This window comes from Cygnus olor, chromosome 9 (genome assembly GCF_009769625.2).
Source record: "Cygnus olor isolate bCygOlo1 chromosome 9, bCygOlo1.pri.v2, whole genome shotgun sequence".
In the NCBI taxonomy this organism is placed as follows: Eukaryota; Metazoa; Chordata; class Aves; order Anseriformes; family Anatidae; genus Cygnus; species Cygnus olor.
The window spans coordinates 12627605-12644078 of NC_049177.1; the positions used below are offsets into that span (position 1 = coordinate 12627605).

The 16474-nt window shown below is 41.1% G+C and overlaps 1 protein-coding gene across 1 annotated transcript; it reads right to left on the reverse strand.

Moving 5' to 3' along the window:
- Positions 1–150: 150 nt before the first annotated feature.
- On the reverse strand, positions 151–12886 carry PARL (presenilin associated rhomboid like). The gene is made up of 10 exons (XM_040568073.1): positions 12723–12886; positions 12438–12633; positions 12194–12334; positions 10212–10260; positions 8433–8528; positions 7012–7161; positions 5886–5956; positions 4484–4585; positions 2512–2609; positions 151–548 (listed from the first exon to the last, which is right to left on the reverse strand). The coding sequence occupies exons 1-10, from the start codon at positions 12869–12871 to the stop codon at positions 434–436; spliced, it is 1167 nt and encodes a 388-aa protein (XP_040424007.1). The 5' UTR covers positions 12872–12886; the 3' UTR covers positions 151–433.
- Positions 12887–16474: the final 3588 nt, after the last annotated feature.

Genomic DNA, 16474 nt, shown 5'->3' on the forward strand with positions numbered 1-16474 from the left:
GTAGTAGCATTATGCTGAGTCCAATTAGGCTATGTCTAAATCTAGAAAAGCACCCAGTGCTGATTGGTGGACACTAGGGGATACAGATCTGTTAATTCTCTCAATTTTTTAAATAGGTACCTTCCTAAGTATTAACCAGCTATACTAAACTTACAGTTTGTTGACAACTTTATTGGAAAGCTTTGTGCATCTTTTAAAAAATGTAACACAGGCTGCTACTGCAGGGAAATAGGATAAAAATCTTTATCGTTCCACCTTTGTCAGAGTTCATTTTCTATTGATATGCATTTCTGTAACTGTAGTTTACGTTAGGCCTCTAAGGAGCTGAGGTTTCTAATGTGGAGTAGCAAGAAAAAACAACCTTCAAAACCAATTCAATCCCATGTCTTCAAGTAATATACCACTTCAGCACAAGGAACCTCTAGGATTAGGATTAATTAGATCTTCCACCTCCTTTTCCCGTGTTCTTTGTCCTCATTTCATGCCAAGCTTTCACCAGAGGTTCTCTGTTTTTCCATATGAGCTCGTGACCATAAGTCACATACCACCTGAGAAAGAAAGTACTAGTTAAATTTAACTGCAACTTTTCTCAGCATCTGAGGAACAGACTGATCACTATAAAGGCAGCTAGATGCTTGTAATAGACAAGATTAAACTGAGGCACAAGTAACATTCTTGGAAAGTAGCGATGTTAGCTAAGCTACCAGTTCTCTTGACTCCATTTAACTTTTATGTTCTTGCTTGTCTCAGTCCTGAGAATTAAAGGCATGAACACCTTCCAATTTCACGCTCTCATGAATTCTATTTAAAAAGATACAAAACCTACTTCCACTTAACACTGTTAAAACAGTACAGTTGCTTGTGCTAATCCTTACTACCACCATCAGATAAAAGGTATTTTTCTTGTACGTAAACACAACAGAAACTCCCCCATAAACAGCCACATTCCTTTAAAGTGAATTTTCTGCTATAAACAACTCAATGAAAAATTAATCTGTTGAAGTGTTCTGAATCAATTTATACTGATTTTCATACAGTTTTGTATAAATGTAAGTGATTAAGCAAGGGAGGTTATGGAGGACAGGAGAGGGAGAAGTGGAAGCAATTACATAAAAATACGTTGAAGGTTCTCCCACAAGCTTTCAGTAAGTACTTTTGTATGAGCCACTAGCTTATCTAGAACTGTCAGGCCATTCCAGTAGGTCATATAGTGGCTTTCTGAAATGGACAATTGTCTGTGAAGCAATGTATAGAAAACACGTGGTTCAACTTGTGAGCTAGAGGCCCTGTTTAAGGACGAAGTGGCCAAAATGATCACTGAGGAGAACATATATGCACACATACATGAAAGAAAGTTACTTGTAAAACTTGTCTTTACTGCGTCTGCTATCTTATTTTAATAATATACGAGTCCGTATTACAATAAGAAGCTGATATAGCTGCATCAAGGCAGAAAGTAGCTACAAATTGGCAAGTCTACATCAACTGCCTCTGTGATGCCAGAGAAAGAGTGGAAAATAGGCTGTGCAGAGCAAAATTTACACTAAAGTAAAGAAACAGTAAACAAAGGCAAACCAGTCTGGAGACCAAAATTAGTACTCTCCAACTTCTAGAATATATCTTCCAGACTAGTCACACTGTGTGAACAAACATTGTTAATCACTGTGCAGTCTGATCTCATGAAAAGATCAAAGGAACAACATTCTGCAAATTTCCAAAGGATCCTAAGTTCCTTGATAAGGTTGCTGCAGAATAAACTCACCGGGCACACTTCTGCATCGAGCTTTAAATTCATTTTTTACCTGTCCTAGTTAAAATTCGGGTAGGCTTTTAACCTATGTTTAAAAATGCTCTTAGCAATAAGTGTGCAAGTTAAGACAACAGTCGGTGTGAAAAGGGGAAAAACTCATTAGGTAATACAGTTCAAACATGAACAATGCAGAACTGTTTGCTAGAAACTAGTTTCTAGTAGTTCTTCTCAATTAGACTCCACAAAAAGATGAAAGCAGCAACACTGATAAACAACAGTGGAGGCTGTTTGAAGAACTTGGCCTCAGCTCATTCTCATTCAGCTCTTTCTAAACTGGTAATTAGAAATAAACATTCATACACAAGAATTTTGTTAGCTGTTCAACTCAAGAGATGTTTTAATTTGTCCATGCTGTGTTTTGTGAGAAACTATTCAGTCTTGCGACTCTCTTCAATGTTCTGGGGAGAGAGCAGGACCGAGAAAGACAGTCCAGGTTACATTGACAGGACAATCAAATGTTTAACCTGTCATTTCAAGACAGCTCAGCTCCTTTCAGTTCTAGGAATCTGTTAACAGTACTTTCCACGCAATTTTATGGCATTGCAAGAATAATGGTTAGTTGTCTTCAGTGCTATTCAAGACAACTTTCCAAACCTCACAAAATTCAAAGAGAAGACTACGTCAGGGAAGTGCAGGAAGAAAGCGAATTTGCGAATATTCAGAAAGTGAATAGGAGAAGTTTAAATATAAACCAGACTTACATTCCAAATAGAGCTCCCCCTAGATGTGCAGCATGGTCAAAAAATCTCCAGCCTAGAGCAAGCCCTGCAGTGTCAAATGCAATTATGGCTTTTAAAGCCTGGAAAGGAAGAGAACATGCAACAGATAGGATCAGCCACAGTATATAATGAACACTGGTAACAAAGCTTTATATACAGCAAACGTTTGGATCAAAAAGCATCCCTTAAACTTTTTATCAGTGCAAACGCTGTAAAAAACTATTTTAAAAATGGACTCAGTCTGTTAGCTGTACTGTGCTGCCAAAATACAGTCATGAGCAACCATAGAATAATGCTGGAGAGGAACGTTGTTTTCTCAAATAATCTATTTGTTCAAAGCCTTATTTCTACAATTACATATATTTTAAATTTAGGTCAGTATATTTTCTAAACTTAGGTCAGAAAAAAAGAGAAAACTACCTGGGAAGAAGTACAGTCATAAAAGACACCATAAAATACGAAACTGTAGTATTCTCATTCACTAATTCTGACATAGCTGAATGACACAACCCTCTACTGGACAGAACAATGTGGGGCAGCATCCCTGTCTTCCCCTCTGACAGCTATTGATCATCACACTTTCCTAAGTGACCCATCTGTTAGAAGGAAGAAAATCAGGATGACAGTGAACAACTCCGTGGCAAGAAACATGAGCAATAGTTTAACATTCTCAGGAGACACAAACCATGGTTGTAATTATGCAACATTTTACTAAATGCATCATTTCAAGAGACTGACAGAAGTAATGTCAGGATGAAGTGTTACTTTAAGTAGAATTTCTTTCGTTGAGCATAGGTGTTAAAATAGCAGCTATGTTGCTATATTGGCTTTTTTCTTTTAAAAGCCCATTACAGTATACATGAGGTAGGCTACAGGAGTACATGAAGTTTAGAAATTACTAAGAACTTCTAGCATTTAAAGGCTATATCAGAAAATATTCTGAGATTTACACCATAATAGCCAATGTTGTTCTTTATTTACTGTTGTAATGAGTGCTTCCTCATGGCAATGCTACTGTGGCTCTGACAGTATTTTCACCCTGGTATCTTTTCAGGAAAGATGCAATTGAAGGTTAGCATGCAAAAAAAAAAAAACCAACTAACAAAACAACACAACATATCCACTCAAACAGAAGGGCAAGAAAAACATGAAGGCTATATTTGAGAACGTTGTTGATATCTGTAAGCTGTATTTACAAAAAAATATTAAACCGCATCATCTTGTGATGACAAAGATTAACCGCCTTAGGTATCATACATAGGAAAGCAACTGTTAAGTGGTGGACCACAGGCGATTAACTTATTCCAGCAAGTCAAAATATACATGAGAAGCTTTTCTTAAATGGTATATGTATGAACGCATCTCAAAGCATTTAATGAAAAATGGACTGCTAGTAGTACACATAAAGTGAAGTTTCAGCAGTTTATTTCTAACCCAAGAATGTTCTTGGAAGTATCAACAGGAGGTGTTCTTCCAGGGCTAAAATGTTATTTCCTTTGAGAAGCAAAACTCTTTTCTCAGTCTTGACCAATCTTTCTTCAAAAAGAGAATCTAGATATTAGTCTGTAACCACTGTTGCAATACAAAATATTGCCCTTCAGAAAGACTTATGTCTTTCTAATGTCTGAACAGTACATATCTGAACAGTTTGTGTGCACACAGTCCTCAGACAGAAGAACTCCCAATTTCCTTCACCTCTTAGTATCAGATTTGCAACACACCCATGGAGGATGAAATTTAGGATAATTCTGAATCCACTGCACACTTGTGTGACTCTGCCAGGCTGCATTAACTCAGAATCAGTCTCCAGGTCTTCCATGACCTTGTAGTCTTTTTCAAAGTAAATTTAACAGCTTAGAAACACAAATGAAAAGGACATGCCTTAAGATAAGGGATAGGTACACAGAAAAATGTTTTAAGTGTAGGATTTCTTTTGAAGTTCAAAGGTACTTACACTTCCTGCTGTAAATGTGAACATTGGAAGAAATATGATGGCTAGTTTTGCTTCTGGCATCTTTGTACATACAGCTGCAAGGACAGTCATTATAGCTCCTGACTGTAAAGACATTAAAATATATGGAAGTAAGCTGAGATATTACGTAAGGGAAAAAAATATTTTTCTGAATGTGAGCCTTTTTCCTTTTGGCTTTCATAATTTTTCTAACACAGCCCTGTGATAGGCCATGAAGTATCACAGAAATGTTGAGAACAAAAATAAGATTTTAATGTCAATATCTAGAACTACAAATACTGGGAAAAACTCATGCTCTTACCTAGCCTCCAATAATCAAGAAAAAAAAAAACTCCTGTTCTTAAGATATCTAATGTTAACATGCTTTTTGTAGCAAGCTCTACAGAAGTCTGTACATGCATTAAATCAGACCCAAACATTTCAGAAGAAGGGATTCTGTCTGAAGCTTGTGCCAAACAAAACACGGAAAGTAAGAGGGACAGGAACAAGAAGTCTCTTGTCAATGAAACAACAAATCCCTGGTCTGTACTGAAGTGACTGCAGGCTTTTGTATCCCATGAAAATTCTCAATGGAAAGGCTGTGAATACCATAAACTAATGCAACATGTGTCAACTTCAGTAAGTTCAAATCAGTAAAACTAATGGAAAGTAACTTGCTCCAGATATAATTTATTCATAAAGGGAAAATAAGACAGCATTAACAAAACTCTAACTTAGGGACTTCCCATAACATTTTTCATTCCCATTGAAAAACAAGAACCTTTGTTAAAAGCTAAAAGTTTAGTAAAAGAAGAAGGCTGTAAAACTTGGCAAATGGCTAGGTTCACTTCAGATTTATAGCAAGTTCAGTGTTTTAAAACATTATAGTACTAAAAATACTTGTAAAGAACAGACAACCATAGCACATCCTCGACCTATCTCGTACCTTTCATATCGTAAGACTTCGGGCAGCAGTGCTGTTTTCTGCACAGTATTCCCTATAGCTTTCACTAGCATCCCATGCTGATTCTGACTGGTTACATGATTTCTTTCAAAAGTAGTGTTTTCAGGTAGAGAAGACAATTATACACAATTATGTAATAACAGCTTTGAAATAAGTTGTAGAACTGAACTATCTGCTCAGTGACGAGAGGTCCTGCTCATTAAGTACTCATTTACAACTCACTACAACATATGTTAGTTCTGGGCTGTCACTGCAAGAGTTGAAATATTTGAAGAATAGCCAAGTTCTTGCACAAGAGTAACTGCTAGATTGCTTGGAATCAGTAACCCTTCCTCATTTCTATCATCCAGAATATATTCTTTTAGGCAGGTAAAAGAAGACAGCAGGCTATGAAAATAACATTAGAAACTATATAGCGTCTCTTATATTCTAGATACTCACAGCTCCAAGGGATGGTTCAAACTTTCCAGTGGCCATTTTAGCAACATAACTGACAAAAGTAGAGACAACACCTAGAAAGGTAAAGTGACAATTAGAAACGATGTCTGCAATGCAGGCAAGCATCAGAAAGCTAAACAACGTCATTGGTACATTCTAAAGAAGCTAGTGTAGGGGCTTTTTTTTTTTTTACTTGAATAAACTGTAAACTTTTCATAGGAAATTCCCATGAGTCTGCTCTAAGAGCTATTTTGTTTTGGTGACTGTGGTGGTTTTACCTTACTAGGCACCTGAACTCCACTGCAACCGCTCTCTCACTCCCCCTCCTCAGAAGAGGAAGGGAAGAAGAAAAGGAAAAAAACCTCACAGGTTGAGATAAGGATAATTTAATTTAAGGAAAAATAATTATTACAGGAAAATCAGTATTAATTAAATAATAATACTAAAGGGAAAAGGGGAAAAAACAAGTAAAGGCCGTATGGAAGTGCAGAGGAAGGAAATTACTCTCTGCTTCCCACCAGTGAGTGATGCTTGACCACGTCCTTGAAGCAGGGCCTCAATGCACATAGCCATTGTTCGGGAGGACAGACGTTTTCACGAGAGCCCACCCTTCCTCTCTTCTTCCTTTTTCCACCTTTTATTGCTGACTGTGACATCATATGGTATGGAATATCCCTTTGGTTGGTTTAGGTCAGCTGCCCTGGTGATGTTCCTTCCTCCCCTCTTGCCCACCCCCAGCCTGCTGGCTCTTGGGGATTACAGGGAGTCCTGATGCTGTGCCAGCACTGCTCAGCAGGAGACAACACTGGTATGATACCAGTGCTGTTCTAGCTACAAGTGCAGAGCGCAGCACTGTATGGGTTGCTGCAGGGAAAGTTAACTCCATCCCAGCCCAACCCAGTACAGTAACTAAGCATGACTGAAAACCAGATACTTGTATTTTCATGGTATTTTGAAGCCCAGTACCCTAAAGCCATCAGACTTCCATGTGACAGCAAATAAGCACTGCAGTTAGCATAGAGCAGTTTGTGGGGCTGAATAATTGCTATCATATGCTTATTAACCACGTACACTTTATTTGCATGAATATATATTTTTAAATGTTGCAAATGTATGTATTTCACATTACCAGCAGAAAGATACACTGCAATGAACTGCTCACATCCCAGGAGAGAGACAATGCTGCTGGAAAAACTCCATAAAACATACATATTTGCTGCCATGTGGAAAAGAGAGAAGTGACTAAATGTAGAGAGCAGCATTGGAGAACACAAGGCTCCTACAAGAGAGAAAAATTAATGAAAAAAGTCATTGTTTAACTTAACTTGAACATGTCATGCAGACTAGATATTCATTAAGAGATACTATAAGCTAACTGTACTTAGAATCCTCAAATACAAACTATGTAATAAACCCAAAAATGTAACAAGCTTCAAATTCCATGCAATACCTCTTGAAAAATAGAACATACACCCCAAAAATATGCAAGCTGTATGAACAGCTACTTTAGAAAGTTTAAATTACCTACTAGGAAAAGTTGCACATAAAACTTGAATCTAAAAACACTTGTTCTATGCTTTGGAAAGAAAGATTTGGATAAATATACACGGTGAAAGTTTTTATTATATTAATAGGAAAAACTATATAAAATGATTTTACTAGGGAGACTGATTCAGAAAGGAGAACTTTCTTCTCAAAAGAAAAACTAGTTCTTCGTGCAACAGCAGCCTTGAAAATGTAAAAAAAAAAAAAAAAGCCAATTAGCAGGTTTAAAGGTCAACATTATTTAAGCAGGAGAGTTTGGGATGACTGCTTTGCATAATAGCTAGCTTTAGCTTTGGAGTGTGGGGAATTGGTTGAGTTTCCGTTTCAGCAGAAACTACTTTCCTCATGCACATTTGTCTCATTTTTTTAATTCTTTTCTCTACTGTGGAAATGAAAGCTAATTGTTCTGCTATTAAATACTAGTAACTTACTTTAGTAACTTACTTCCCTAAGTTAACCTCTTCAAAATATTTCACACACAGTGAAAGCCAAGTTTGTTTGTTTGGCAGGAGGGGGGAACACAAGACCATCCAAAGTTTTAAACAAGGTGCCTGTACACAGCATACAGACTAATGTTTTATGAAGACTGGGATGATTAGTGTTCTGTCCAGGAAAGCAGCTGGTGTTGATATCGCTAACAGAAGTGCCTCTTCATCTTTAGGAAGGCAGGAACTGCATCCCACTGAATGCAGTAAGAGGCCAGGCAGCAGGCAACAGTTCTGATATTAGAGTATTTAGAAAAGTACTGGTGGTGGTTTCTTCTTTGACTTAAAAAAAAACAAACAATCAGACAAACAAAAAACCTACAAAATGGATCCATTACCTCTAACTTTTTCTCCATTCAAAGTGTTTCCTATCTAGACAAAATGACGTGTTTGGGCATGACTGAGCTTACTTGCAGCTCCATCACCCACAAGCAAAGCACCATCCCAAGCTTTTGTGGTATGATCAAAGGCTCTATTATACATCAACATAGAAAAGTCACCCAAATTACTGTTGACTTACTGGAGGATGGATCTGAGGTGAAATATGTAAACATAATCCGTCGCATACCAGGCAGCCTCCATAAACAGAATACGAAGACATTTGCAGCTATAATACCTAGTAAGAGGGAAAAGTATAAACAAATTTTGAATGTTTGAATGTAACATGCCAAAATACTTACTGTAAACAGGCATTAAGAAGTACACTTGCAAAAAATCATACCATAAACTTTATGGAGTTTAGAAAAAGCAAAAAGAAATACAGGAATTCAGCTTATATAATGGAAATCTTAGAAATAGAACATTTAATTGCAACCGTTTTATTTTGACGTACAATGTAACAAATGCGACCATCCAGGAAATCTGCACTGAAAACATTCAAGCTCTGGTTTCAAACTTATGTTCCACTATAGAATCAATGAAGGAAGAACCAGCTAAAAGAGGTCCATTTCTTGCCTCTAGCTGATTATTCCCAAATGCCACCAACCAGCTGCACAGATGCACTTAACTGCACATGGAGGGGAGAAGGCTAGGGGAACCATACAAACATGCAGTATACATCCCTTCTACTTTACGGACAGGTTTGGTTTTGAAGGGATTCTAATAATATCAGTTAGATATGAAGCGTAAAAAGTTGACTTGGTATTGCTAAAGCATAGTCATCCCTGTGAGATAGCAAACATGCAGCTTTTTACTTCCAATGTTTACTGTGGTCTTATTTTAGTTTAAAAGAGAATGTACATGATTAGAAATACAGCGATGCAAATTTGTTTCTTGTTTACAGTGTCTCCTCTATTATTATAGAACAGGTAGCCATTTACAACGTTTTACAATAGCTAAAAACATATAAGGGGAAAATAATTGTGCTTCCTTTACAGAATAGTAAATATCACATAAAGATTCTCTATTTGAAGTTTGTAACAAAACGTATGAATGGTGAGAAACCACAATGTATAAGTCCTAGAACCAAAACTTTTATACATCTCTTGATGCTCTATCTTATTCCATTATGTTAGAGGAAATATTTTCCTTGCATGCTGCACCAAGATGTCACAGAACCGTCAACCGTTTCAGTACAGTAAGCCCAATCTTGTGATGGCAGTCAAGGGCAAGTATCCCAATGGCTCAGGATATACCAGCTAGAATTTAGATAGTTTATTAGATTAACTAAATGTTGAAAGATGCTCTAGAGACTAGAGAATAGGAGTCTTCACCCTCCAGACCCAATACAACACTTATCTATATCGTGACCTGACTGCACGTTGAAAAGTAATTCAAGTTATTGTACAATATAGAAAAATAAATGACATAGCATAAGGTTATATTCCTCCCTGTGGCGGTGAACACAGCCATACTATTTAACAGAGTATGCAACTCTAGCCAGCCTTTGTTGGGTGACAAGTTGGGTGAGAAAATCACGCAATTTAGGGACACCTCACAACTACCTAATCTTTCAAGACAGTGCTTACAGAATTGCATGAAAAAAGCACATAACTAGCTCATGTTACTTCTAAAAGTATTTTCTGTTTTTCCACAGTTCCTGAAAAAAAAACATTCCAGGGGCAGGATTCTAGCTAATCCTCTGTAATCTCACACAGATGCACAGGAATTTTTGATGCATATAAAATTATATTCTGAGAAGGAAGTGCAGCAGAAACCATGTATGTGCAGGTATAAGTTTACACATGCTTGGTGCCTAACAACCTAAACGTGGTATGAAAGTCATCTGTTTTAACATACTGTACCTGTTTGCCATATTTCTCTTCCTGTGAATGTCTAATACTTGTAAGCTAACACAAACCTGTCACAGTCCGCTGACCCTCAGTCAGGTTATTCCACCAGCTGTTAACCTGAAACAGAATTGGTATTCATCAGTGCCGTCGTAGGGTATTTGTAACTTCAGAAATAGTCACAGAAAGGTCTACCTCTTTAAGAAAAGCATTTGTTTGAAATCTGTCAAGGAAATCGGCTTCAAACTTGTTATTTTTCTTAGTGATTTAGCTTTTTAAGTCAGCATTTCCTTACTCAAGAGTAGTTATCTACCTTCCTTCTCACTTAATATCCAAGAGTAGATCAAGAGTTTCTTCAAAAAGAATCGGGCGGGTTATATCATTTTGCAGAACTGCATGGGTTACCTCTGCTTGTACTAAAGAGGTATATAGCCCATAATGCTTACTTTAGAAGGTTACCAAAGATAGCATCGACCTTGCCTCAACTAAGCCTCACCCTAATGCTATCTAACATCACACCACCCACCTTTCAGAGATTCCACTTTTGTGCCAGGGTCACTTTTGCAGAGGTGGCTCACAAGATGTGGAATCCATTCCCCCTTGCGTCCAGCTCACCCAGCCCTCCTTCAAGTTTAAAACCCCTGAAAAAGTTTATTTTGAGTGCAGTCAGCCCACACGCAAATTCCATCCCCCGCTTTCCCTTTTTAAGCTTTCCGAATTATTTTTGACAAATATTTTCTTGCTAGCTCCATGACCTTCCAATCTTATCAATGGGGGCAACATCAAAAACTCAGTTATAGGCTGGAGGCAGGAAGAAATAATGCTCTATGAAACCACCTGTGTGCGGTCTGGTATCTGTGTAACAGCTTCACTGCATTTTTTGTTTAATGCTCTGGCACAGGACAGATATCAGTATCTCCTACCAATTTCTCCAGTATGAAGACACTAAACTAAGACGATTTTTCTATAACATAATAATAGAATGCCCTCAGAGTCTATTGGGAGATCCTGACTCTAAAAACAGAACTTACCTACTGAAGACGGGGGTTGGGAATTTAAGCCTATTAACAACGGGGTGGTTTTATTTCTGGATAGCTAGTCAGCAAATCTTCCCCTTCAGGTTTTGAAGGAAAACAAAAGCACAAAACCAAAATTATTTGACGTATAATTCAGGGGCAATCATAATCTCACCTGCACTTCATATAAACTGAGCAGGAAAGCATGCCCATTTGGAAAAAAGTACCACAGTGCACACAATTGGCATTACAAAACCAGCTCCTCTGTGTGCCATCCAGGACACTGTGCTTCTCCAGCAGCACGCTCAGCCCCACCTCCCTTGAAAAAGCAGACCAGAACAAGTAAACAAGCCTGGTCTACTACATGCTACAGCAGTAACCTTGAAACACACGTGCATTTTTTTTTAGTTTTAAATATGCTTAGCTGAAAATTGAATGGCTGGTATCTTTCAGGATGCCAACTAACTGTACGACAAGTCTTGCAGTAGTTACGTTGTTCTTACTGCCCAAATTTCAAAGTGAAGTAGTTGGATGGAAACATCGGCTTTCATTACAAAAGCCTCTCAAACCCTGATGGTTTGTACAGTAAAGGCTGAAAATCTGAATGTGTTTCTGAAGCCATAAGATTAAACAAGAAAAAAATATGCTTAATGTTCAGAATTTAAGCCAGTTCTGTCATCTCTGGGAGCTCAAGTTTGGTTTTGAGAATGCTTAGAAACGGCAATTTGATTTTTTTGATAGTGAAAAAACAAAAGGTATATCCTTTAGATATTTACTAACTACTCCTGACCTTTCCTCCACGCATTTCAGGGTGAACATGGCATTTGTCTCCTATGTAGGTCGTACAGTGATGCTGTGAATTAGCTTTCTATTGCTGATTCTACCATTTTTTCCTGAAGCGGAGTGTAATTTGCTGAGAACGAAGTAACGTAATTTGCTTAGAACGAGGAGCAGCTTGCTGAGCACCTGTCACCTCTCAGCGTTAAAAGCCTGAGCAAAGAGCACAGGAGCCGTGCGGGCAGTGCCGGCACACGTACCTGCTTTCTGAAGTCCCCCCTCTTCTGCGGCCGGATTTTGTCCAACCAGTCCGCCCGAGCTTCCTCAAAATACGTCTGGACCCGGGACTTGAGCGCCTCGTACTGCCAGATGGCAGCGGCCCCGAAGGCGGTGCCTGTGAACTGGGCAACGGCGGGATAACCTCAGCCCGGGGCGGCGGCCTGCGGCCGGGCCTCCGCCGGCGAGGCCCGCGGAGGCTCCCTCCCTGCCCGCCGAGCCACTCACCCCCACGGCGAAGAGCAACGGCCTGACGAGGCGGCGGGCCGGGGGGCGGCCGGCGCGGGCGGGCGGCGGCGGGTAGAGGCTGCGGCGGGGCGGCGCGGGCCGCGCCTCAGCGGCGGGCGGCTCGGCGGCGGGGGGCTCCTCGGCCCGCGGCCGCGCCCGCCGGAACCCCCGCCGCGGCTCCAGGAGCACCGTCAGCCTGCGGGGGAAGAGGGAGGGCGGTCGGCCGAGGAGCCGCGCCGCCCCCCCCCCCAACGCCCGTTCCCTCCCGCCCCGGCCCGGCCGTACCTGTGCGCCCGCGGGCCGCCGGCGCGGGCCCAGCACCACCACGCCATCTTGGGCGCCTCCCCGCGCGCCGAGCGCTTCCGGGGCGGCCGGCCGCCATCTTGCGGGCGCGGCCGGGGGACTGCCCCTGCCCGGCGCGGCGGGGCCGCCATGTTGGGAGGGGCGGCCCTCAGCCGCCACGATGAGGGGGGCGCTGCTCTTCCTCCCTGCGCCGCCTCGGGGGGGTATGCCTTTGTTCTGCTCAGAAGACTCCCGGAGCGGCCCCAGCTAGTGCTGCCCGTCTCTCCGAGACTGGGAGGCTGGGGCTGTTGCCTCGTCGTGCCTCCCGTCCTTAGCCGCTTCGCCAGGCCGCCCTTCCTCCGTCCCGCCCGTTCCTGTACGCACCGGGGGCCATGAGGCAGCCGCTGCCGGCCCGCAGCTGCCCCTCAGGCAGCCGCCTTCCTCGGCTCGGGTGTCCCCCGGTGCCCCGCCGTCCCCTCGCGGCTGGCCCTTTGGCACAGGGCCGCCCGTGGTGGCGCAGGCTCCCGGCCGGGCTCGTCAGGCGTCGTGCAGGCGAAGAGCAGTCCCCAGGCGGTGACGGGGTAGTAAAAGCTGTCACGGGGTGAGCAGCGCGCCATGAAGACCGACAGTTTATTAAATGGAGAAAGAAAAAAAAAAAGAAGCGTATTTGCTTTGAAAATAGCTTAATTGAGTTTCAAGAAGCAGTGTGCACCTTTCTGGTTACGTACGTTGCTGTAGAGGTACAAATCAGAAAACAAAGCGCAGTGCATGCCAGTCACGTCTCAGTCATGAGAGATCAGAGTGCAGAGCTGCCAAAATTAAACAGTTCAACAAACAGTGGTTTATCTGAGGTGCACAGGGAGAGAACGAGGCGATAGTCACATGTTGCTGCAGGAAAAGTCCTGCATGCGTGTAAGGGAAACATTTCACATGCAAAGCAGTTGTGCAATCTCCAGGCTTGGAGTCAGTTATGTTTTGACTGGACAAGACTTGAGACACCCAGCCCATCTGTAAAGTGGTGCTGTAGCAGGAGGTCGGACTCAGTACTATCTCCTGAGGTTCCCTCCAGCCTCAGTTGTTCTATAATTCATTGTGTGGAAGGAAAGTTAATAGCAAGATGGGAAGGATTTGTATATTTTAGGAACTGCAGGTGACTACAAGCTTGATTAGAACATTAGTAAGCTCACCTGCTTCAAGAATACAGTTACAAAGCCAAATCATTTGGAAGTGGAGGGGAAAGTAATTGAGGTTGTTTCTCTTTTCCCTTCTTCTTAACACGTAGTGAAAGATTTTACCTTCTTAAGTCAAGGCCACGACCTGAAGAAACCTCTGTAAGCTTGTGATGGAGGACTGCTTATGTGCTTTAGTACTGTATTTAAGTGTGTATTTTTCTAATTGCACTGTTGGTCATGGGTCAGCCTCGGGATTTGCTTGAATGAAGCAATGATTAGCAGATTCAAAGCTATATGTTGCTGGAGTTAAAAAACACACATATATAGGTACGTGAAAACTGTGGTAATCAGCTCTCTGTTTTTCTATGCAACAAAATTAAAAAGAAGTAAAAAGAAATGTTTGATTTAACTTTGCAGCTTAGAGTCTTTTATCACTTTTTTTCCTTTTTTTTTTTTCTTTCAGAGACCTTATCAAGAGTGTTTTGTTTGTTTAAGTGACTTAAATATTTTTCTTTGTTAACTCCTCCTGTCCTGTGTTCAAACCACATACATTTTGGCTGTGCTGTTTTTCATACTAAGGTGTTCTTTTTGGTCCCCAGGGCTTATTTTTATCACATTACAGATCTTAGTTGTATATGGCCTCTGGGTGCAGTTTGCAAAGGATGATGCTCTGGGTGTTACGTATTTGTTTAAACATAAAACGTTGTTTTGTGGTCAGTCATACTTGAATAGTTGCAAAGCATATTTGCTGTTAGTTGTGCTATCATTTCATTTCTATAAACAATGAAAGTTTATAGCACCTAGTAAAACCAAGTCCTGAAGGGGTGTGTGCAGTACTTGTTGAAAGAGGGGGATAGATGTTGTGTCAGTTGAAAGAAGCTGCTTTTGAAAGCTTCTCTTTTGCCAGTGGTTTTCACTGTCTGAACTAAGTGCAAGTGGTAAGAAATCAGCACGACCATCCTGTGGGGACTGCAGTCTTATGCATGACTGAGGGCCCAGAGGAGATAAGGTATCTTGTCTGCACTGTCCCTTGAGTTTTGCATAGCAGCAGCAGGGGTAGTTCACAAAGACGAAGACAGGAAGAACAGCAGCAGCAAGAGGCTGCAGAGCCCTCCAGTGCTGCTGGAGCTCCCTTAGGAGGGAGCCAGGGAGATTCTGTCCTGCCTCAGGGCATGTTTGAAATCCTGAACCACACCTTTGTATTTAATGTGATCCACTGGGATGGGGGCGTCTGTATTGGTTGTATGGCTTGAATGCTGCTGGGAGTATATAAAGAATGTAAGGAAAGTGGATTTGTTTAAACAAATAAATGCCCACCCCCTATTTTTTTCTCTGGCCTTTTTTTACCCACTGGAGACTTGCATTTCAGGAGGGGCTGTAGGGCTATCTGTTCCTGCCTTGTATGTCCTATTGATAAGTGCCCCACCGGGCTCCTAGTCCCTGCTGAGAGACCAGACCCACCGCCTGTCCCCTAAGGATTCAGATACAAGCACTGTGTGCTTCACTTTCCAAGTAGTAGAGGCTTTCTCTGCATGCTTGGAAAATAAGATACCTTTCAGTTGATCTGTCGTGCATCATGCCATCAGGGTTTAGTCGTCTTCCCACTTTATATTGCCATGTAAATCGAATTGAAATATCATCTTCTACTTTCAGACCCATTCTGCATTTTACTTTTGAGGAATATTTACACACAGTATAGAGCTCATGGGTGTTATTGTTGGTACCTTAAAGGAGGCTCTGGTACCTTAAAGGAGGCTGTAGCAAGGTGGGGATTGGTCTATTCTCCCACGTGCCTGGTGACAGGACGAGGGGGAATGGGCTCAAGTTGTGCTAGGGGAGGTTTAGGTTGGATATTAGGAAGAACTTCTTTACTGAAAGGGTTGTTAGGCATTGGAATGGGCTGCCCAGGGAAGTGGTTGAGTCACCATCCCTGGAGGTCTTTACAAGACGTTTAGATGTAGAGCTTAGTGATATGGTTTAGTGGAGGACTTGTTAGTGTTAGGTCAGAGGTTGGACTAGGTGATCTTGGAGGTCTCTTCCAACCTAGATGATTCTGTGTTATATTACCTTTAGCAGGCACATTAATACTAGACAGTTATTTTAAGTGTGCTGGGTGGAGGAAGGTTGTTCATCTGTATTTTTGTAGAATCTAACTTCTAAGCTTCCTCACTTTGAAGCATATGATATTTCAAATTACAGTATTTTAATGAGAAGTTTATGTTTACACCTATGTCCTACCCATAGTGATGGCTTAGTTTTACCTTATTTTCCTTACTGTTAGGAGTGAATTGTGACTGCCTGGGTCATACCAATGTAATGTAAGACAGAAGCAGTCATTTGAATTATCAGTCTGCCCATGTGGTACGAAGTCTGCTTAAATTTATTGCTTAATTTAAATTTATCATTTATTTCAGATATTTTCTGTTAACAGTTGTGTGTGCTTTGAAGAGGTTACACAACCACTTGAGAGAAAAGTGCTCCCTCCTCAACGGGAGATTAAACTTTCATAGTGGAATATACATGCTTTTAGGAGTGGAATAAAAGTAATCCTGCTTCCCTTGTGTGAATGAATTCCCAATGTGT

What these genes read in the sequence shown, in the direction of transcription:
- PARL (XM_040568073.1), bottom strand. Translation starts at nt 12,871, where the DNA reads ATGGCGGCCCCGCCGCGCCGGGCAGGGGCAGTCCCCCGGCCGCGCCCG. An exon ending in GGGTCAGCGGACTGTGACAG is followed by an intron (nt 8,529 to 10,211) that starts GTTTGTGTTAGC and finishes CCCTCTTACTAG; the next exon opens with GTATTATAGCTGCAAATGTC. An exon ending in CACCTCAGATCCATCCTCCA is followed by an intron (nt 7,162 to 8,432) that starts GTAAGTCAACAG and finishes TCTCTCTTGTAG; the next exon opens with GAGCCTTGTGTTCTCCAATG.